The 18,076-nt window shown below is 47.1% G+C and overlaps 1 protein-coding gene across 7 annotated transcripts in view; it reads left to right on the plus strand.

Annotated features, from left to right (window-relative positions):
- The window catches only part of Kis (chromodomain helicase DNA binding protein kismet), a 152,386-nt gene that overhangs the window by 123,949 nt on the left and 10,361 nt on the right, over window positions 1-18,076 (plus strand). For 6 of the 7 annotated variants that reach the window (XM_077686459.1, XM_077686458.1, XM_077686462.1 and 3 more), the window contains 5 exons: window positions 354-480; window positions 3,340-3,602; window positions 5,538-5,672; window positions 5,760-5,864; window positions 7,605-7,682. In XM_077686459.1, coding sequence (XP_077542585.1) covers window positions 354-480; window positions 3,340-3,602; window positions 5,538-5,672; window positions 5,760-5,864; window positions 7,605-7,682 — 708 coding nt within the window. The remainder of the gene's footprint in view (window positions 1-353; window positions 481-3,339; window positions 3,603-5,537; window positions 5,673-5,759; window positions 5,865-7,604; window positions 7,683-18,076) is intronic. The other variant, XM_077686460.1, reaches the window with a different exon arrangement.

Here is an 18,076-nt window from a genome sequence, read left to right on the forward strand (position 1 = left end):
GTATTCATCTACTATTCTTATTAAAGCATTACTGTCCTGATGAATGATGACTATCACACTTATTTTGAGAAAGAGCAAGCAGCAACAACAGTGACAAGTGCATTTCAATTTGGATATACAGATGCTCAGATGTAAGACGCTATCGTAATATTGTATCGCAGTAGTGTCTAGCTCTGGCATGCAGTGCTGCGGAACGAACTTCTATTTGTAGTAATATTTCTAATTTTTGGATATTGAGAAAAAGCTATTTTTTAGTATGAGTGAAGTGGCGTACATATTGAATGGAATAGCAAACATTTTGCGCAAATTATTCTATTAAAGGTAGGTGCTGAGAGGCCTTTCCTTTCCTGCAGAGTCGCCACGAGGAGCCCCCCAAGTCCCACAAGAGCCCTGCCGTGCCCCTGTCCCTGTCTTCGATGCTGTCTTCAAGCGTTCTGCCGCACGGGGCAGACGTTCCCAGCAGCAGTCGACAAGTTCGGGGTGAGGGCACTTTGTCACAGGGTAATCGGGGTGGTAGGTGGCACCCTGGGACGCTAGCCGAAGTGTTTTGACCGCAGAGACTGGAGAGCGGGCATCTTTGAGGAAATCGTTCACATATTCGGCTTCAATGTTTCCTATTCTGTGCGTCTGCAAAGTTTTTCCGCTGAAAAGCGTCGCAAAGTGGCATACAAAAATCATTTTGCCAGGCGCGGTGACAAACTATCCGCGCAAAAGGGCGAAACAACGGCAATTTTCGGAGCGCTGTATCTCCGCAACGGTGCCACCGGGCGCGGCCATTTTGATATCGTTAGATCGGCCGAGCGTTCGTCTTCCCGGTTCCGCTCGTCTCTTGTATCTTCGTTCATTTACAAACGCACGAACGGCAGAAAAGAAACGACGCACAAACGAAGCTATAAATAGATGCTGAAGCGCTATTCGTCCTCCGGTCGGGGCGCGGAAAGACGACCCTCCTGATTGGGTGTTGCGGCGCAATGCAAGATGGCGGCCGCCTGAGCTTGCGTAGTGTGGGCGGTTTGACTTCATTTTCGCTGCTTCGCTCGGCCGAGTTTCTGTTCAGTCTGTGGTATTCAACACGGACGTTATCGCGATGGGAAGGCCTGAGATCACGAGCCAGATTACGGGAAGTTGTGTGGCTCGAAAGGCGGAGATCATCGAACGCTTCGTGGTGCGCGTGACTCTACCGTCGCCAGACCCCGGAGGGTGACGCGGTGTGCGCGCTTGCGATAGCGGTTCGTGAAGTGAACTTTAGGTCGGATTTGCGATGTTTACACACTTAGTTATTGCTGTGTTTTGATTGTGGGCTCGCTAGCCTTGGGAAAGAAGCGGTCGACGCGTCAAACGCTGCGGCGCGCACGGCATAGCCGACGCGCATTGGAGCATCACATGTCTGCGCAACCGGTTACTATTTAACGCCAGTTGTTGTAATTAATGCCTGCGACGTTAGATTTAATCTTAAAAGCGACCTGACAAGCCATATCAGGGATAATCAAAGTACGATATGTCGCGGTAAGAGTGTGCTGCGATGCGCGCGAGCCTTATCGCCTTTATTGCCCAACGTTTCCCGTGCACTTCTAATAATCATGCAAACAGGTTCGAGTTGGGAATATAGGAATAAAAATATGTTCTCTGCGTTAAAAATTTACTTTAGTGTCGCAGCATTTAACAGTGATTTTTTAGGCAAATTATTGATACCAATTCATATAATCTATGGCTTAGGGCATACTGACTGTGCTGCGAGAAATATTGGATGCCTTGAAGGTCAAAAGTAGTGAAAAAAAAACCCCTTCCTTCCAAGTTGGAGTTATGCACAATATTATACCAAGCTTCAAAGTAGCTCATTTGCATCCTTGTCGTATGCAAACTTTGGCAATGAACACCTGCACGTATGAGTACTAAGTTGCTGCGCCAGGCAAAGTAATAAAACATAAAAGAAGCCAGAAATTTTTAAATTTAAATAAAAAAATGCTTCACTTGTTGCCATGGGGACAACACTGCAAAGGGAAGTTGTCCAGTGCGATACAGCCAACCAGCTAACCTACTTTGCATTGAAATCCCATTGAAAGCCATCTCCCCCTCTGTTTGGTCTGCTAACTGGGCTATGTACTTTTCACAGAGGAGCTGAAAATGATGTTTTGTGGAAAGAGAAAGTCTGTAAAAGGCACTCAAATTTTAAGGCAAGGCCTTCCAGAAGCCCCATGTTCAAAAGGACATGAAAGGCTACAACCATGACGACTTTTGATAAGTGAAACCTATGTTGCAACTTCGGAAGCCGTTTTCTCAAAACAGTTTTTTTTTTGCCACCTGCGTCACTTGTTCCAGGGATTTCTTCGTGACCACTGGGTCTATTTTGATTCCGTTTCTTGCGTTACATTCCTTGATGAACAGTTCAGGTCGTGACACTCTTGGTTTTCCAGATTTGTTTTTTGATTTTTTACTTAAATAGTCGTTCACAGTCGACATGCCTTTTGCACATTAACCTCTAAAAAAATTAGAACTAAAAAACATTGCGTTGTAAAAAAAAAATTCTAAAACTGTCACGACCTCACCCATTCATTTGGGAATGCAAAGCACTCCGAACAAGTTTTCTATCGTGTTTTATAAGTCGCTCAAGCTCGGTACAAGCGGAACCGAAAGAAAATTTAATAAATAAAAAAGTTATCAAAATATTACCTTGAAATTTTTATGGTGTTATCACAGAACCATTTCCAGTTGCTGTGCCAATTTTCTTCAAAATCCACAAAAAAATAAAAAAGTTGATTTTGAAAGCCGCGTCCCCCCTTAACTTCTGGCTGCACCATTGCACAGGCAGTGCATGCTGTCGAGTTTTGCTAGGTCTAAGTAGTGGGGCTCCCAGTTCTGGTTCCTATTGAACCGTGCAGTTTAGCACAACCAATCTACTGACTGCACCATTTGCCCTTTTTTGTTATTTGCTGCCTTTTTATATTTATTGCCAATTACTGTAAGGCAGCAAATAATTTGAAATCTTTTCTTTAAGTGCAAGTTACTTGGCTGTCGAACAGGAATGTAGTGCGATATTAATTGCTTCTGCCTAAACTAACTCTGGCTCCTGTGTCACTGTTCTTTCCTGAAGAGATTTTTTACAGGTGAAGGCTTTGGAGCACATCTTCTCCTGTGTTCAGATGGCGATCTTTCAGAAAGTTGTGCATCTTTGTTTTGAATGTTTTGAACCGGAGGGGGCAGAGTCGACCCCAACATGTCCAAATGTGCGGGGCTGTTTATAAACGTTTCCTTGGCCCTGAAAGGCCGCTACAAAATGCCAAATAGGCAGGGAAGGTGACCGCAACGGCTGTTCCCCGTTCCCCCTCATCCCCCTGGCAGACATCCCCAGCCTGAGCAGCGTGGCTACCAGCCTCCCTGGCGCGAACAAGGCTGTGGATTCTCGCGGCGGCTCTTCGGCCCTTCAGCAGCAGCAGCAGCAGCAGCAGCAGCAGCAGCAGGCGGCAGAGCAGGCGTCGGCGGCCATGCACCAGGACCTCAAGCGTTGGCTGGATGACCATCCCGAGCTGATGGCCAGCCACCCAAGCCTGACAGCCGCTGCAGCGGCCATGGCCTTCTCGCCCATGCCCTCTCTGTCGAGCCATGTGAGTGGAGTGAGACCCTAGAGGGAGTCGCTGTGCTGAGAAGTAATGTTTGGGGGAGGGGGGGTTTTGTTGTGGGTGATGTGAAAGACGCAGCCACTGAAGCAGTGTCACTGCCGGGGTTTTTTGGGTGCAGCAGTGAAGTTTCCACGGGTGTGTATTTCTCAGTTCTCTATTTTTTCTCTCTCGAGGGGGGGCAGAAATGTAAAATGCTTGAGTCGCGTGGTGTGCCTGCAGTTCGCTCGTACTGTATTGCTTATAACTTATGTCACAGGAGCCTTGAAGATACATTGTAAGCAGTTTTACACTTTTGCCAAAAGAAACCAAAGTCACATGCACAACCTCCCGTCACACAATACTTAGTTACCATCTCATTCACCTTATTCATGCAAACACATACAGGCGGCTTATTTCAAGTCGCCCCAAGGCTGCTGCAGCTGCACAATTTTTCCTACACTGCAGGCGGGGTTCCAGCCTTGTTATTTGTTTTCTTTTTTTTTCTTTTTTTTCATTTTGAGAGAGAGAGAGAGTTTGTTTTTTTCTTATTGCAAGAAAGCATGCCATGATGGCAGAAGCCTGGCTTATATAACTTGACCAGAGCACAAGCCTTTGCCTTCGTCACTTCTGCGCACTGCTGTGTTCACTAGCAATGCAGAAGGCGATGTCTGAGGTAAGCACAACATTTTAGTATGGAGCCCACAAAATTTTAAGGATGGTCACGCCCAACAGGCAATGCACCTTATCACATGGCCATCTCTGAGGGCCATTGTGCAGTTCACTTCATTCGTACCTAGTGACAGGGAATGTAGTGAAAGCATTGAAAAAGGAAATTGCCACTGCTGGAAGAAAGTTGTTGTAGCAGCAGCCACATTTCATTTTGCATTGTTTTTATGTGATAGAATGACATCAAAATTAATTTTAAAACACTGACATCTGCTTCAGGATTCAACCAACACTGTGACTGTATGCTGAAAATTGCAATGAAAGTGTGCTAACCTTGTTGTGAAGTTTAAAGTATTTTGAGGTTATTTAAGCTTTGTTTTTACTGTTTTGTTGCTGTCGGTTGAGTGGATCAGTGGGCCATTTCAACAGAATTCTTTGAATTTTGTGAAGTTGAAGTACCATCAAAGTCATTGTTGCAGAAAGTAGCTGTGTGTCAGCACCCGGTCGCCATTCAATTTCACAACCATTGGCTTTAAACGACCATTGAAGTGTCTGGCTCCAGTACAAGAAAACTGAAATGGGTTTTGTGGAGCAGGATTTCTAGTGGGGGTACAGGGGGAGAGAGAGAGAGAGAGAGAGAGAGAGAGAGAGAGAGAGAGAGAGGAGAGAGAGAGAGAGAGAGAGAGAGGAGAGAGAGAGAGAGAGAGAGAGAGAGAGAGAGAGAGAGAGAGAGAGAGAGAGAGAGAGAGAGAGAGAGGAAGAGAGAGAGAGAGAGAGAGAGAGAGAGAGAGAGAGAAAAATCAACAGGTTGTAAGTTTACTTTGGCATGAATTTTTGGAGGTCAGGTTTGGAGGTTCATCCTTTATTAACACTGCTTATTTTACGCAGCAGTTTTCCTTCCTCAGATCAGGAGGCCCTGACTGCTTCCTTACTATTTTTCTTAAAAATGCTTTCTTAAAAATGCGCAAAAGGAAGCCGGGCTGCTCTTCACTGAGAGCAGCCCGCTGCTCTTCACTTTAGAGAGCAGTCTTCACTGAGGCCAAGAGCACTAAAACTTGGCGCCCTTAGTGCACATGTTTTAGGTGCATCGCTTGAAAGCTTTACAGAATAGGTTCAGCTTCCGCAGTGTACGTCACATCTGAAACTCATGTGCCTTAGTCGTGACTAGCTGGGTTGTGTTGACGCCGGTGTTAAGCCCAAAGCTCCAAAGCACTGGCAGTTACCAGAGGCAGGCCACCTTCGTTGACGGTGCATTGTTGCCCATGTCGACTGCAGCAGCTGGAGTTGCTCGAGTTGCCCGAGTCAAGGCGAAGGGGCAGGAGACCTCGATTGGACCCTAGCAAGCTGGATCCACACTGCCTCACCGGAGATGAGAATGTCTCCGTGATCAATCGGCTGACCGGGAAGAAGGTGAGGCACTCCTCCGCCGTGAATGCCAGCTCTGGGCTGGCCCAGTCAGCAGGTGGGCTGTGACGCGCTGCTGTGTTTGTGTCGCAGATCACTGGAAGCAAGGCACCTCCTCTGAAGCACCTTGCCGAGTGGTTGGAAAAGAACCCCATGTTTGACGTCGACCCAAAGTGGTCCCAGCTCGTCAAGGAAAGGGTACGTGCCACTCGCCTTACTTGCGGGTTTATTGCCTTTGCAAACACCCAAGTAGGAAGCATTGTCATATCAGTAACTGTAATGGCTCGTTGTACAGTAGGCCACTTCACTGCTGTTTCCACCGCACAGCCGCATTCGCAAAGCATTTTTGGGGCTGGTAGCTTTAAGCTGATACGAAAGTATAAAGAGCTCCGTGCAACTGTCAGGCTTGCTGCTGCGATTACTTGCCCAGGGTTGTAATTGGCCCTTGCTTGGCAAAGGCACTACGAAAACAACTGGCCAACGTGGAAACCACTCACATTCGTACTTGGCATGGGGTAATTGTTTTATTGGTGCAATGAGATGATAATGTCTTGGTACTAAACTCTAGCGCATTATATATTTGGCTGTACAATTTTCTATTCTTTTCCAAAATTTCCGGTGGTCCGTATTTTGACTATTGCTCTATGGTATTTACAAAGGCTGTAAATATACCTGGCTACTTATTTTTTAAGTATAACCTGGGGGATTTGACTCCGAACAGGGATGCACGGAGCCGCTAATTGCGACTGGGTAGCACATAAAAATTTGTTCTGCCACATACGCCTGCGTTACAGCTGCAACTCCCAATTGGGAAAGCAGAAACGAGGACAAATGCCACCAACAAGGGCCACATTTTCCTGCAGCACGCATGTTAGCTGTCTTTGTGTTTTGGAGGCACTGAAGCCATTGTTATCGTATTTATCTGTGGCCATTGAATGTTGTAAAGATAACGAGCTGGTGCTGCGGCATGTGATATTTGAAGGGCAGGGGGCAGAAGGCCAAAGGCTGTATGTAAACACAGATGCTTGTTGACAAGCCCCTGCAGGTCTTCGTGTGCCATTCTTTTGTTCTAGAAATGCTGAGGGGAGCTTTCACTCGATCCTGTGCTGTAATGCGAGACCCATACAGATATCCATTGGGGTGATTCAGTGCACAAACTGTACAAGGAAAATCGTGTGCTGCTGGAAATCTGGCTATTAGACTGCATTCTCTTGTGGCACCATGGAGGGTGCCACAAGAGGGTGCCATGGAGGGTGTGGCACCGTGGAGAGCGGATATTGTTCATGTCTGGTTTGATGCGCCTCTCAACTTACTTACACAGGCGGCTGCTTCTAGAGGCGGCTGGTGTGGCCTCTGGGTTGGAAAATGCAGCAGCACGTTAAAATGCAATCCACACCAACTTCAGTTGCAGTTCTTTGCCATAAAAGGGTTGAAAGTTGGCCGAGTCGGTAATGATGCATCTCAAAAAACAAACTGCGCGCAAATTAACAGGGACAGGGACACGTGTTCCTGTCCCCGTCATGTGTTTCTGTCCCCGTTAATTTGCGCGCAGTTTATTTGTTTAGTTCTTTGCCAACCACGCACAGCTTTGGTTTGCTATTGGAAGCTTCTCGCTAAAATGTGCTTGTAATTTATATTGATATCTCCATAGAGCATGAGTAATGTAACGGCTGGTAGTTGTCGGAAAAAAAGGAGCAACTGCTCACACTGTGCTGTTGTTGACACGTTTCACATTGGGCCTCATGCTTCCACCCTGATTGCTTCACTGTGTTTCTCTATGCTCTGTAATTTTCTGTTCACCCTCTGCATGCATTGCGAATCCTCACATCATTTTTTGGTTTCACTCTGCATGCCATGCAACTTTGTGTAGTAGATATTTTTGAGAGAATGTGTAACCAACGTTTCCTGTTTTCTCTTATTCATTATCTCATTGTGCAGAGGTGGTTGCAGCATACTAAGCAAAGTGAAGAAGCGAAAAATCAGATGTCACCATCAACATCTGCAAGACGCAAGCGTGTACGTACTGAACTGGTTCTTTTTCGTGTGAGGTGATTTTGAAGTGACAATGAGGCAGGTGTCTGTCTTACTTTAGATTGTAAGCAAGAATGGAGATCTTTCGTACGAATGCATGTAAGGGCAGCCCCTCCTCCCGCTAAATGAAACGATTCTAAAAATTATTTTTGTATGGGCCACATCCACCTGCCGCAGTGCTTTAGTGGCTAAGGCATTGTGCTTCCGGGCCCAAGGACGTGGGTTCGATGTCAACTGCTGCAGCCATTTTTTTTTTAATTGGAAGGGAAGAGCAAAAAGACACGTGTTGATGTTTAGGCATACATTTAATAGCCACACCCAATTTTATGGTGCACCGTCTGCTAGCTTGACATGGCCCTGCTGCCATGGTGGTGATGCAGCCCACAGTGTGGCACGCACAGTGCTTACGGCCCCAACATTTATCACGGGAGTAGCAAGGTTCAGGCCAGAACGAATTGTTTCCAAAGGGAGGGTCACAATAGGCAGGCCACTGTGAACATTCATTTTTGTGGTTCTTGTTTCTGCTTCGTGGTTTTGTAGCTGTTCCTGATTCGTTTCCGTGTGTATGAGAAACGGAATGATGGTATCGAAGTACCATGTGTGTTATCTACCATTACACCACATGACATGGCCGTGCTAGAAGGGTAGGCCATGCGTCAAACCTTTTCCCTGCAGTCATGAGCAGGAGAATGGGTCTGGTGTAAGACAACAGGAGGAGTGCACTCCTGATAGCAGTGCACCTTCAAATGATGCAGTTCAAAGTGAGAGCAGTAGACTTGGGTGAAAATGAGAGGGAGTATGGCCAGAGGCCCTCATAGCTTTTCTGGTTACAAAACTGTGGCCGCAGTTTGATACAGGGACAAAAGCTGCCGCAAGGGTCGCCCTTGTCAGGGAGGGGGCATTCCGCGCCTGCGCCACCCGCACACAAGGCACACTGCTGAAGCTGCTGCCTGCTCGAGGCAGTTGTTAACAGCGCAGAGAATAGTGTGCTGTCACTCATATTCAGGTGTCTGCCTCTCTGTAGCAGGCGTGGAGCAGCTGCGCCATTTGTGCCATTGTGCGCCAAATTCGTTTATCAGCGCCGTCCGGCACCGGAGCGCCTGAATTGAGCCGCGAGGTCTGACTGCCATGATGCCCCGTGCCCAAAAACTTGCTGAAACATTGTTTTCAGTGTCATCAAGGCGGTTATGGTTTCAGTTTCATCAAGACTATGAGTAGCTATGAAAGTTTGCTTTGGCTTAGCCGTAAGGCCGCTAGCTTTAAGCACCTTCTCCTCCTCCTTTTTGCATTTCTTTGTTTTGGATTTGCACAATTTTGTTTGCCGGTGTCAGCCGCTGTGCCACAATCAATGAAAAATGACCAGAAGTAAAATATTTTTGTGGCCTTGTGCAAACAAATAGAATTATATTCGCATAAAAGGTTGTAGTTTATTAGAGGTAAATTTATCCACCCATTCTTGATGATCCTAGGTTTGATGCCCACAACTTTTTGTAGCGGCATGTATTGAACAAATGGGTTCTTGGATGCTTGCCCTTGCTGGTTAATTCGGTTCGCTTTTGTTGTGAGGTAATTACTCATTTTTGCCTGTGAGCTGGGGGTTAGCTTTGCTTAGTGGAGGGTGGTCCAACATTAATCATGCCTTTTAACACTCTAGTTATGTACTCTATACCAGAAGTTCATCGACTTTCGCAACCCTATGACAGGCGAAGACATAACTATATTCAGCATTTCGTCGGCCTTTGGCATAATTTCGGCGCACGTCGTGTGAACAATACTTTAGAGAGACCGCCCGAGGGTCGATGGCCAGCGCCCAGAGTTGTTTTTAGTTTAACAAAACTTGTTGGGGGGCCAGTTGGTTCATGATTCTTAAAAATGTTTTCCGCAAAAAACCTAAGACGGTACACAAGAAAGAGGACAGGACAAGCGCTAACAAGACAAGTTGGTTGGTTTTAATCTGTGTTGTACTTGTGCCTTGATGTTTGAGTGAAAATGTTGGTCACGTGATAATTTGTGCACAAATATTCGGTGAATGTTGCGACCAATCAGAGTCCTAGAGTGTGTTAGTGGGCCCCCCTCTCTTTTTTTTTTTTTTGGGACATGCCTTTGGAGGAGGGGTGTTTGTGTAATAAAACTGGGGTTTGGTGTTTTTGGGGGTCGATCGAAAGAGGGCAGGTGCTGGGAGGCCCTTGTGAGGTAGGTATGTATAGCTAAGTACAGTGGAATCTCGGTGATACGAATTCGGTTGATACGAATTTCGTTGTGATACGAATTTTCAAAATTCCCCGGCCAAAATGCATTGTACGCAATGTAAAAAAATTCGGATGATCCGTTCGCATTTATCACCCGGTGCGGGTGATACGAACACGCGAGCCGCGAGCAGATGACTGCGGCGTGGATGGGAGGCGGGAGTGTTTGTGCGGCCGCGTGGCCTTGGTCGCACGGAGGCACAAAATCATTAAGCGTGAACCACATGAAGCGTTTTCTGCTCATGAAAACGCGCCGCGCACGCCACAGGCGCGCTTACGCCACCGCGAATACCACTCGCATGCGGCGCGCGGCGCAGTAAGCCGCGGCAACATGGCGGCGTCAACAGCCGCGAAGTAGGGCGGGTAGCTCGACCGACCGCTTCTGACCGCTCTTAAAAGTAACAAAAGAAGTTGCTTATGAAGTAAGGGAGCTGATAATGTGTCCGAAAACGACACTGTAAAGCATCGTCCGCGCGGCTAGGGAAAGCGCCTATCAAATATCCGCCACCGTGGTAAGCCTAAACATCTCCGGCGGAGCCAGCGGGCTGTCCGGAGCGCTTTCAAACTGGCGCCATGAAGAGTGTGCCTCCCCGTTGGCGCAAGTCGGCAGGCTCCTCCCACTGCCGCGCGTGTCGCGCGTCATTTTACGAGCGGTAAAATCTGACGTGGGGGCGAAATCGTGGACGCGGGCGTCAAAAGAACGCGCGCGCAAACGCCGACGCGCCCGAATCGCATGCGGTTCACGCTTGAGTTCGTGTGCGCGCGTCGCGTCAGCGATGAGCGCGCGTTCTTTTGACGCCCGCGCTGACGATTCAGCCAATTCAGCCCGGCACCCAGGCGCCAGCCTCTGCCTCGGTTACCGCTAACGGCATTGGGAGGAGCCTCACGACTTGCGCCAATGGGGAGACGCGCGCCTCATTGTGATTGCGGCAATTTCGGAGCGCTAGCAGCAGCTGGATGGGCCACCTCCGCGGTGGATATTTGGCGTAGATGACATTTTATAGTGCTTCTCCCATACTGCCAGCTCCTTTCCCACATGAGCAATTTAATTTACACCTTGAGCTCCGTTTTAACAAAAGGTTAGAAGCGGTTGCTGAAGCTACCTGCACCTCTTCGCGGCAAGAGCCGACGCCATATTGCCGACGCCTGTGGCATGCGCAGCACATTTCCATTTTTTCTAGTTTTCTGATGATACGAATTTTCGGGTGATACGAATATTTTTGCCGCCCCTAGAGATTCGTATGACCGAGATTCCACTGTACTTCTTTGTTTTCTTGTAAATTAACGTATTTACTCAAATCTAGGCCGATACTTTTTAAAAAAAAAAGGGGGGGGGGGGGGGGGGGGGTCGGCTTAGATTCAAGGATGCAGCTTTCCTGCCACCGCTAGTCACTCAACGCCATCTCGCGGCTTCGCGGCCATAGGCTTGCATCTTGCAGGCATCTTGCAGGTTTGCAGGCACCATTTTGCTTGTTTGAACGGTGTGAACTCTGCTCTTGTGAAAGGAAGTCGCCGACTTTATCCGGCAGCAAAGGGAGGGTAGAATGCCTGTGTCGACGGAGATAAATCAGGCAAAGGCGAGGGAGATCGCAATCATACGAGGCGTTGCACGGACTCAGATGAAGGCCAGCAGGGGGTGGGTCACTTGCTTTATGAAGCGGTTCGAGTTCAGCCTGCGATGGCGGACGTCTGTGTGCCAGAAGCTGCCCCCTGACGTCGAGGAGAAGCTGGTCGCATTTTAGCGCTTTGTCATCAAGAAGCGGGTGGAAAAGGAGTACCGACTGGGCCAAATCAATAACGCTGATCAGACCCTGGTGTATTTTGGCATGCCTGTGGCCTACAGAATGAATGACAGGGGCGCAAAAGAAGTAAAAGTCAAAACTACAGGCCACGAGAAGCAGCGCACCACCGTGATGTTTTGTTGCACGGCCGATGGGAACAAGCTGTCGCCGTACATTATTTTTAAGAGGAAGACTCTTCTAGCTGGGGAAGTTTTCCCTAAGAATATCATCATGCCAGCCTACGAGAATGGTTGGATGAGTGGTGCTCTCGTCGAAGATTGGGTCAAAACTGTTTGGCAGCGCCATGCCGGTGCTCTATTTTTTAAGGAGTCACTCCTGGTTCTGGACTCCTACTGCAGCCACTTGACAGATGCCGTTAAGACCGTGCTTTTGAAGGGCGGTAGGGATATCATACGCGGTGGTATGACGAGCCAGCTACATCTGCTCGACGTGGCCATCAACAATCCATTCAAGGACAGGCTGCGGAAGCATTACAACGACTGGCTGACGCTGCAAGATCACCAGCTGACACCGACCGGACGCATCAAGCCAACTGGCGAGCTGGTTTGCTGCGGCATGGGACGAAGTTCCGGCCGAGGTAATTGTGCGGGCCTTCCGTAAATGCAGAATTTCGAACGCTCTGAACGGAAGTGAGGACAGTGCAATGTGGGAAGAGGACAGTGATGCCCACGACGACGGCGAGTGAGCATTGAACATGCTACTACAAGCGCCGCAAGCGTAATAAAGTGCATGTTCTAGTTTCAGTCCAGTGCCTTTTTTCGTTCGGCTTACATTCGAGGTAAGCTTTTTTTATTTTCTGACCTTCTGGATTTCGGGGGTCGGTCTAGAATTGAGGCCGGCCTAGATTTGAGTAAATACGGTATGTATGTTCATTAATTGGCAAGTTTTTTATTGTAGCCAAAGGTCGTTCTCCGTAGATTAAAAGTTAACCTCAGGGCCTCCACAACCATTGCATACTTCATTACCGAACCGAGCACGCTATTTATTTAATTTTTTTAATTTATTTTTTGAAGTGCTCACCAAGAGCGCAGGGCCTTCTCAGGTGATGCCCTGGGTACATGAATATAAGGCTTGTCAATACGGTGTCACGACGACGACGAATATGTGTGATGAGGGACTGACAGCTTCTTTTGGGATGCCAGAGCCCCTCAATACTTTTGAGGGACTTTGGTAATGCACAAACTGCATTGACAAAGGCGGGAATTTCATCGGCGCTGAGCATAATTTTGGCACGCGTCGTAGGAACAATACTTCAGAGAGGCCGCCCGAGGGTCAATGACCAGCACTCATAGTTGCTGTCAGTCGGTTATCTAAAAGTTGCAATCGACTAATTCCTTGAAATGGCAAAAAACAGCCTGCCGACGACGCCGGATTCCGTGGAAGTCTAGCTTCGTCACCGAAGCGCACAGGTGTCTCGTCTACCCCCTCTGTGCTCACAGCACGGCTGCACAGCGGCTTCGGTGACATAGCAACCTACTCCCATAGCATTACGGCGGAGTTTTGTGACTAGAAAAGCATTGAGGGACCCTGGTATGGCTTAAGTGCACGGGCATTTGCGCAGGCCATGCCACGTGCAACGCTGAGCAGGTCCCCTCAATAACCACCTGATTTTCTCTAGTCATTACTCTGTGCTGACAGCCATCTGCACTGCATTGGCCATGCCACATTGTGCCGATGTTGTCAAGCCTGCATTCTACCTTCAAGTGAGTCATGCAGTGGGAAATGAGCAGTTTTCTTTCTTTCGTTCTTTCTTTCTTTCTTTTTGTCTTTATCACAGAACGTGACTTAGTGCACTTCGTTATGCGAAAAACAGCATTATATAAACCAGACTAATAAATTAGGCACCCACATATTACACCAGTAAACGGTAATTTTTCACTGTCCTAAGAAGAAAATAATTCCTTTTTGTCTGTGTATGGGCCAAACAATTTGCCAAAATGCCACACCTGATTTCTGGAAAATAAAAAAGTGCGGCCCTTGCACGTGTTTACACAGTACTAGTCTAACGTCTGTGGAAAAAGATTCAGGTTGTGAATTTCGTTTTTAATATCTGCATTTTGGCTATATCCGTGAGGCGGAGGTGGGAATCTGAAAAAGTTTGTGAAATTTCAAGTTGACCCACAGCACAGCGGTGTTGAGCCTGGGCACGCCCACAGCATGGCACGCAAGTTGCCTCTAGCCATCTTGCCGATTTTTATTTCTGTGGTAAAAGTAAAAGAGCTGACGTTCACTTCCAACATACTGGTCAGTTCACACTCACGATGTTTACATTTAAAAACTTGCTCCCAAAGGCTAGTAATTCTAAAAAAGAAAAAAAAAATATTGGGCTCGTCTGCAAACAAAAGTGGTGTTCTTTGGACAGTTTATTTTATTTCTAGTATACACTCTGCAGGCTCGTGCAAGATTTGAGCCCCTGTCAAAGTGTTCGGAAACTCCACTAATCCTTGTGCTTGTACAGTTAAGTTAAGCCTGTATATAGCGAAGTTGACAAAAGTTCACAATTCTTCATTACATCCAGGTTTTCGTTACATGCAGGTTTCGAGTTAAGGCTCACGTGAAGGAAGCAGAAACAAAACCAGAACGCTAGGCATCAGTGAAGGTGAATTCGCCCTTCAAGGTGTTATTTCGCAGTGAAAAATTTCGGGATTTGCGCCCGCTGCTTTCGCACGAACTTGGGCACATGACGCTCCAAAGAAGCGAGGTCACTTACCCCCGTATTCACAAACGTAAATTAAGTATCACGTTTGCCTTTTGACACTTTTTAATTCCAAACGAATTTTCAGAACTAAACTTGAGAGAAAAGTTTTCATTTTTCTGGAAGCAGAACTTGTCACCGGTAAACCGACACCGCAGATAGCAGTGGAGACGCTTTACTACACGCTGACAAGCTGGCCTAGCACCTCAAAACTTTACTCTCAAACCGACACACTGCGGTCACATGTGGAAACGCACGGTAGTCTTCTGCGGTACAAGCGGAAGGGGGGGGGGGGGGGGGGGGGGGTCACGAAGTGTAGTAACTCTTGCCACCTGGTGCCACACTACAAAGCAAACCTAAATTTGGTGCTGTAATAGCCATAAGATGGCGCATGCCACTCCTTTCATCATCATCACCATGAAGAATTTTGTTTTTGGCAATTCTAGACGTTTTTATAGCTGCTGGCTCCATAAAGTAGTGCTAGTATTCGTTAAAGGGACCCTGCAACACTCTTCGTGCAGTGCAAGTAAACCTGCACGACGTTTAGATTAGACTTCCGGGAACACCCGAGCCAAATATTACACGTGCACGTGAAGCGGTACGCGCGCAAATCGCCGTGAAAGACGCGGAAAAACCAACCGCTCTCTCTTCAATTCTTCTCATTATGCACCTTTGGCATGGCCTCTGCGACGTCAATCGGGCCATGGCTGTCCTGGCTGTCCTATTGGCTGTTGCTGGTCAACTTCGCGGCTAAATTCTGGCATTTCCTGTGACGACCAGCCGTCGTCTGTGCTGTGTATGAACGTCTTCTATCTGAACCTGTCCGCATGCTTTTGGTGTTTCTTTTGTTTTGAGTGCGCGCGGAGTTTGAGTGACGAACTAAATATTTCACTTTCAACGAGCCCACTCGACAACAAACGTTTATTGCTCCAAAAACGCCCTACCAGCCTGAGCGCTTGCTTGCGAGCAGGCAGCCATGCCTGCTGTTTTGTGGCACCAGACCGGAAATAGACCTGTCCACGTTGCGGGGAAAAGGACGAAACTCCCCGGCCTGTGACATATCGAAGGCCGCCGAACAGAACGCCGCGCGCCGCCCCCCTCTCCGGGAGAGAGCGCACCGCTTTCATCGCGTTGTCCGCGGTTGAGTTGAGAAGGGACATTTATACGCGATATTTCATCGCGCATAGTTTTGGTGATCGTGAACGGATTTTTCTAATTCTTACCCACCGCGGTGGCTCAGTGGCTAAGGCGTTGCGCTGCTGAGCACGAGGTCGCGGGTTCGATTCCCGGCCGCGGCGGCCGCTTTTTTGATGGAGGCGAAAAGCAAAAACGCCCGTGTGTACGAGATTTCGGTGCACGTGGTCAAAATTAATCCGGTGGTCAAAATTAATCCGGAGCCCTCCACTACGGCGCGCCTCATCGCCTGCGTTGCGTCGGCGCATTAAACCCCGCAATCAATCAATCAATTTTCCTAATTCTTGCGGGAGGAGATTGCTGGGTCAATAGACTTTACCCCAAAATACATTCCGAGTAGTCGATGGTAAGTGTTGCAGGGTCCCTTTAAGTTAGTGCATTTTTCTGGCCGATTTTTCAGTAAAAGTGCAGAAAACAATGACTTACCTGCTTAGCGATTTCATTACATCAAGGTTAACCGCCGCAGCGCCTTCATTACGTGGAGGTCGCTAACACATGGGCTTCTATGGTGGTGGAATGGGGAATTGAAAAACTTTGTTTAATTCTAAAATTCGTTACGTAGAGGTTCGTTACATTCAGGTTTAACTGTATCTAGAGCTACCACAAACACTCTAAGAAGGCTGTTGAGCGTCCTTTTCGAAGTATCTTTTTGGAGTTGCTTTCATGTAGCCTTGTATTTAAGATTTCCCTAAATTGCTGTGTTCAAATTGACGCTGAATATGAGAACCTCCCCCTGATGGCAATGCTCACAAATGAGAAGAAAAAGGAAGTAATAGAAAATAATGTTAATGCAAACGGCACTCGATTGGTCTGGATAATTAGGAGAAACGTTGGAAAGCAAAGCAACACCTAGAGGCGTTTCCTGAACTGGGCGACGTCACGTGTTGGCGTGTTTGAATTTGCTGCTGCTGTTATAAACAAACGAAAGCTTCACAAGGGTAATGCACCGTCTTTGTGTGGCTGGTGTTACAAAGAGATACAGAAGTGTCTTCCATTCTACTCTGGCATGCGCACTGAAAGCTGAAAGGAAGAAGGGGAACTCGGGTCATTCATTGTCTCGGCATGCTGAGAGTTCACTTGAGCTCTGGTTGTCCAATTCAAACCAGATGTGAGCCTGGGTTTCATGGTTTCATGTTTGTTGTCTGAAATAAACATGGTATGTGTGTTCACACTGGTGCAGAGGTGAAAAACTCCAGGAGGTTTTACTAGGGGGCTGGTTTTTGGTTCCTGCCCAAGTGTGTTCCTTGACATGTTGTCAGCACCCTGACTGTCCCATTTTGTCCGCTCCCCATGTACGTCGCAGAGGAAATTGGTGCATAATAAATTGGAGATCTGTCCTTCAAATGCAAATTAATCTGTAATGGACGCATTGTTTTGCACCAAACATAATTGTAGTGAGGTATGGACTGCCAGCCTTTTGAAAAGGTAAAGTTTCATGTTGGTCTCTATGGTCCCCTTAACTCTTTACCGTGAGAAGTTGACCGATTTTTAGGGGTCTAATACCCGTGCTACACGAGCGTTTCAAAGGCCTTCGAGTCGAATGTCATTTGACTCAAATGACACCTTTGAGCTGCTACACGACGTTTTTCAAAGGCCTTTGACTGAAATGCCATTTGAGTCAAAGGAGCATGACAACTGACCTTTGAGAGTCTCAAAGGCCTTTGAAACACGAACGGTCGTACCCTCGGGCTCAGTTTCTGCGAGCCGTAATAACAAAAACAATTATTTACAAGTAAAACTGTGTTTCAAGTGCAAGATCTTCATAATTTTTCACTTGTTCACTTGTTTTCGTTCTCTGTCACTCGCTTTACGATTACGAGGTAACTTGGTACTCTCAACACCGGCGGTGCGAAAAAAGACAAAAAGAAACTGGCTGCCTTGTGCATGTTTTGTGCGCGCTTGTAGATAGTTATCAATTTGTTCTCTAATAATTGCTTTTTTGCCCATTTTAACTCTAAAATTACATTTTCGCCAAGAACGAAACATGGCAGCAGTGGCGACACCGAAACATGGCGGGCGAACGCGGAACCTTTCAACTGCCTTTGAAAATCGCCGTGTAGATCGGCGGAACTCCTTCAAGTTCGAAGGACATTTGAAATTTCAAAGGCCCTTTGACTCAAATGTCCTTCCAAACGCTCGTGTAGCACGGGTATAAGAAAACATTTTTTCTGTGCTAAACATATTAATTAGGCACATATTGCAGTGACATTAAATGCCGACGATTCAACGCCCTTTCCAATGACACCAGTTTTAATAATTTGTTCATTAAATAATGATTGTGAAAAAAATTGTCAAATTCAAAATTTTTGTCCAGGCATTGAAGAAATAAAAACAAGGAATTTGTGTGTAACAAACCACCAGTAGTAGAAAAATTTAGAAATATACATTTTAAACATTTCAAAAACCTGCCCTAGAAAAAAAATTGAGTTGCACAAAACAATT

Source organism: Haemaphysalis longicornis, unplaced genomic scaffold, assembly GCF_048455015.1.
Source record: "Haemaphysalis longicornis isolate Haplotype H1 unplaced genomic scaffold, Haemaphysalis longicornis Haplotype H1 scaffold_1, whole genome shotgun sequence".
NCBI classification, from domain to species: domain Eukaryota; kingdom Metazoa; phylum Arthropoda; class Arachnida; order Ixodida; family Ixodidae; genus Haemaphysalis; species Haemaphysalis longicornis.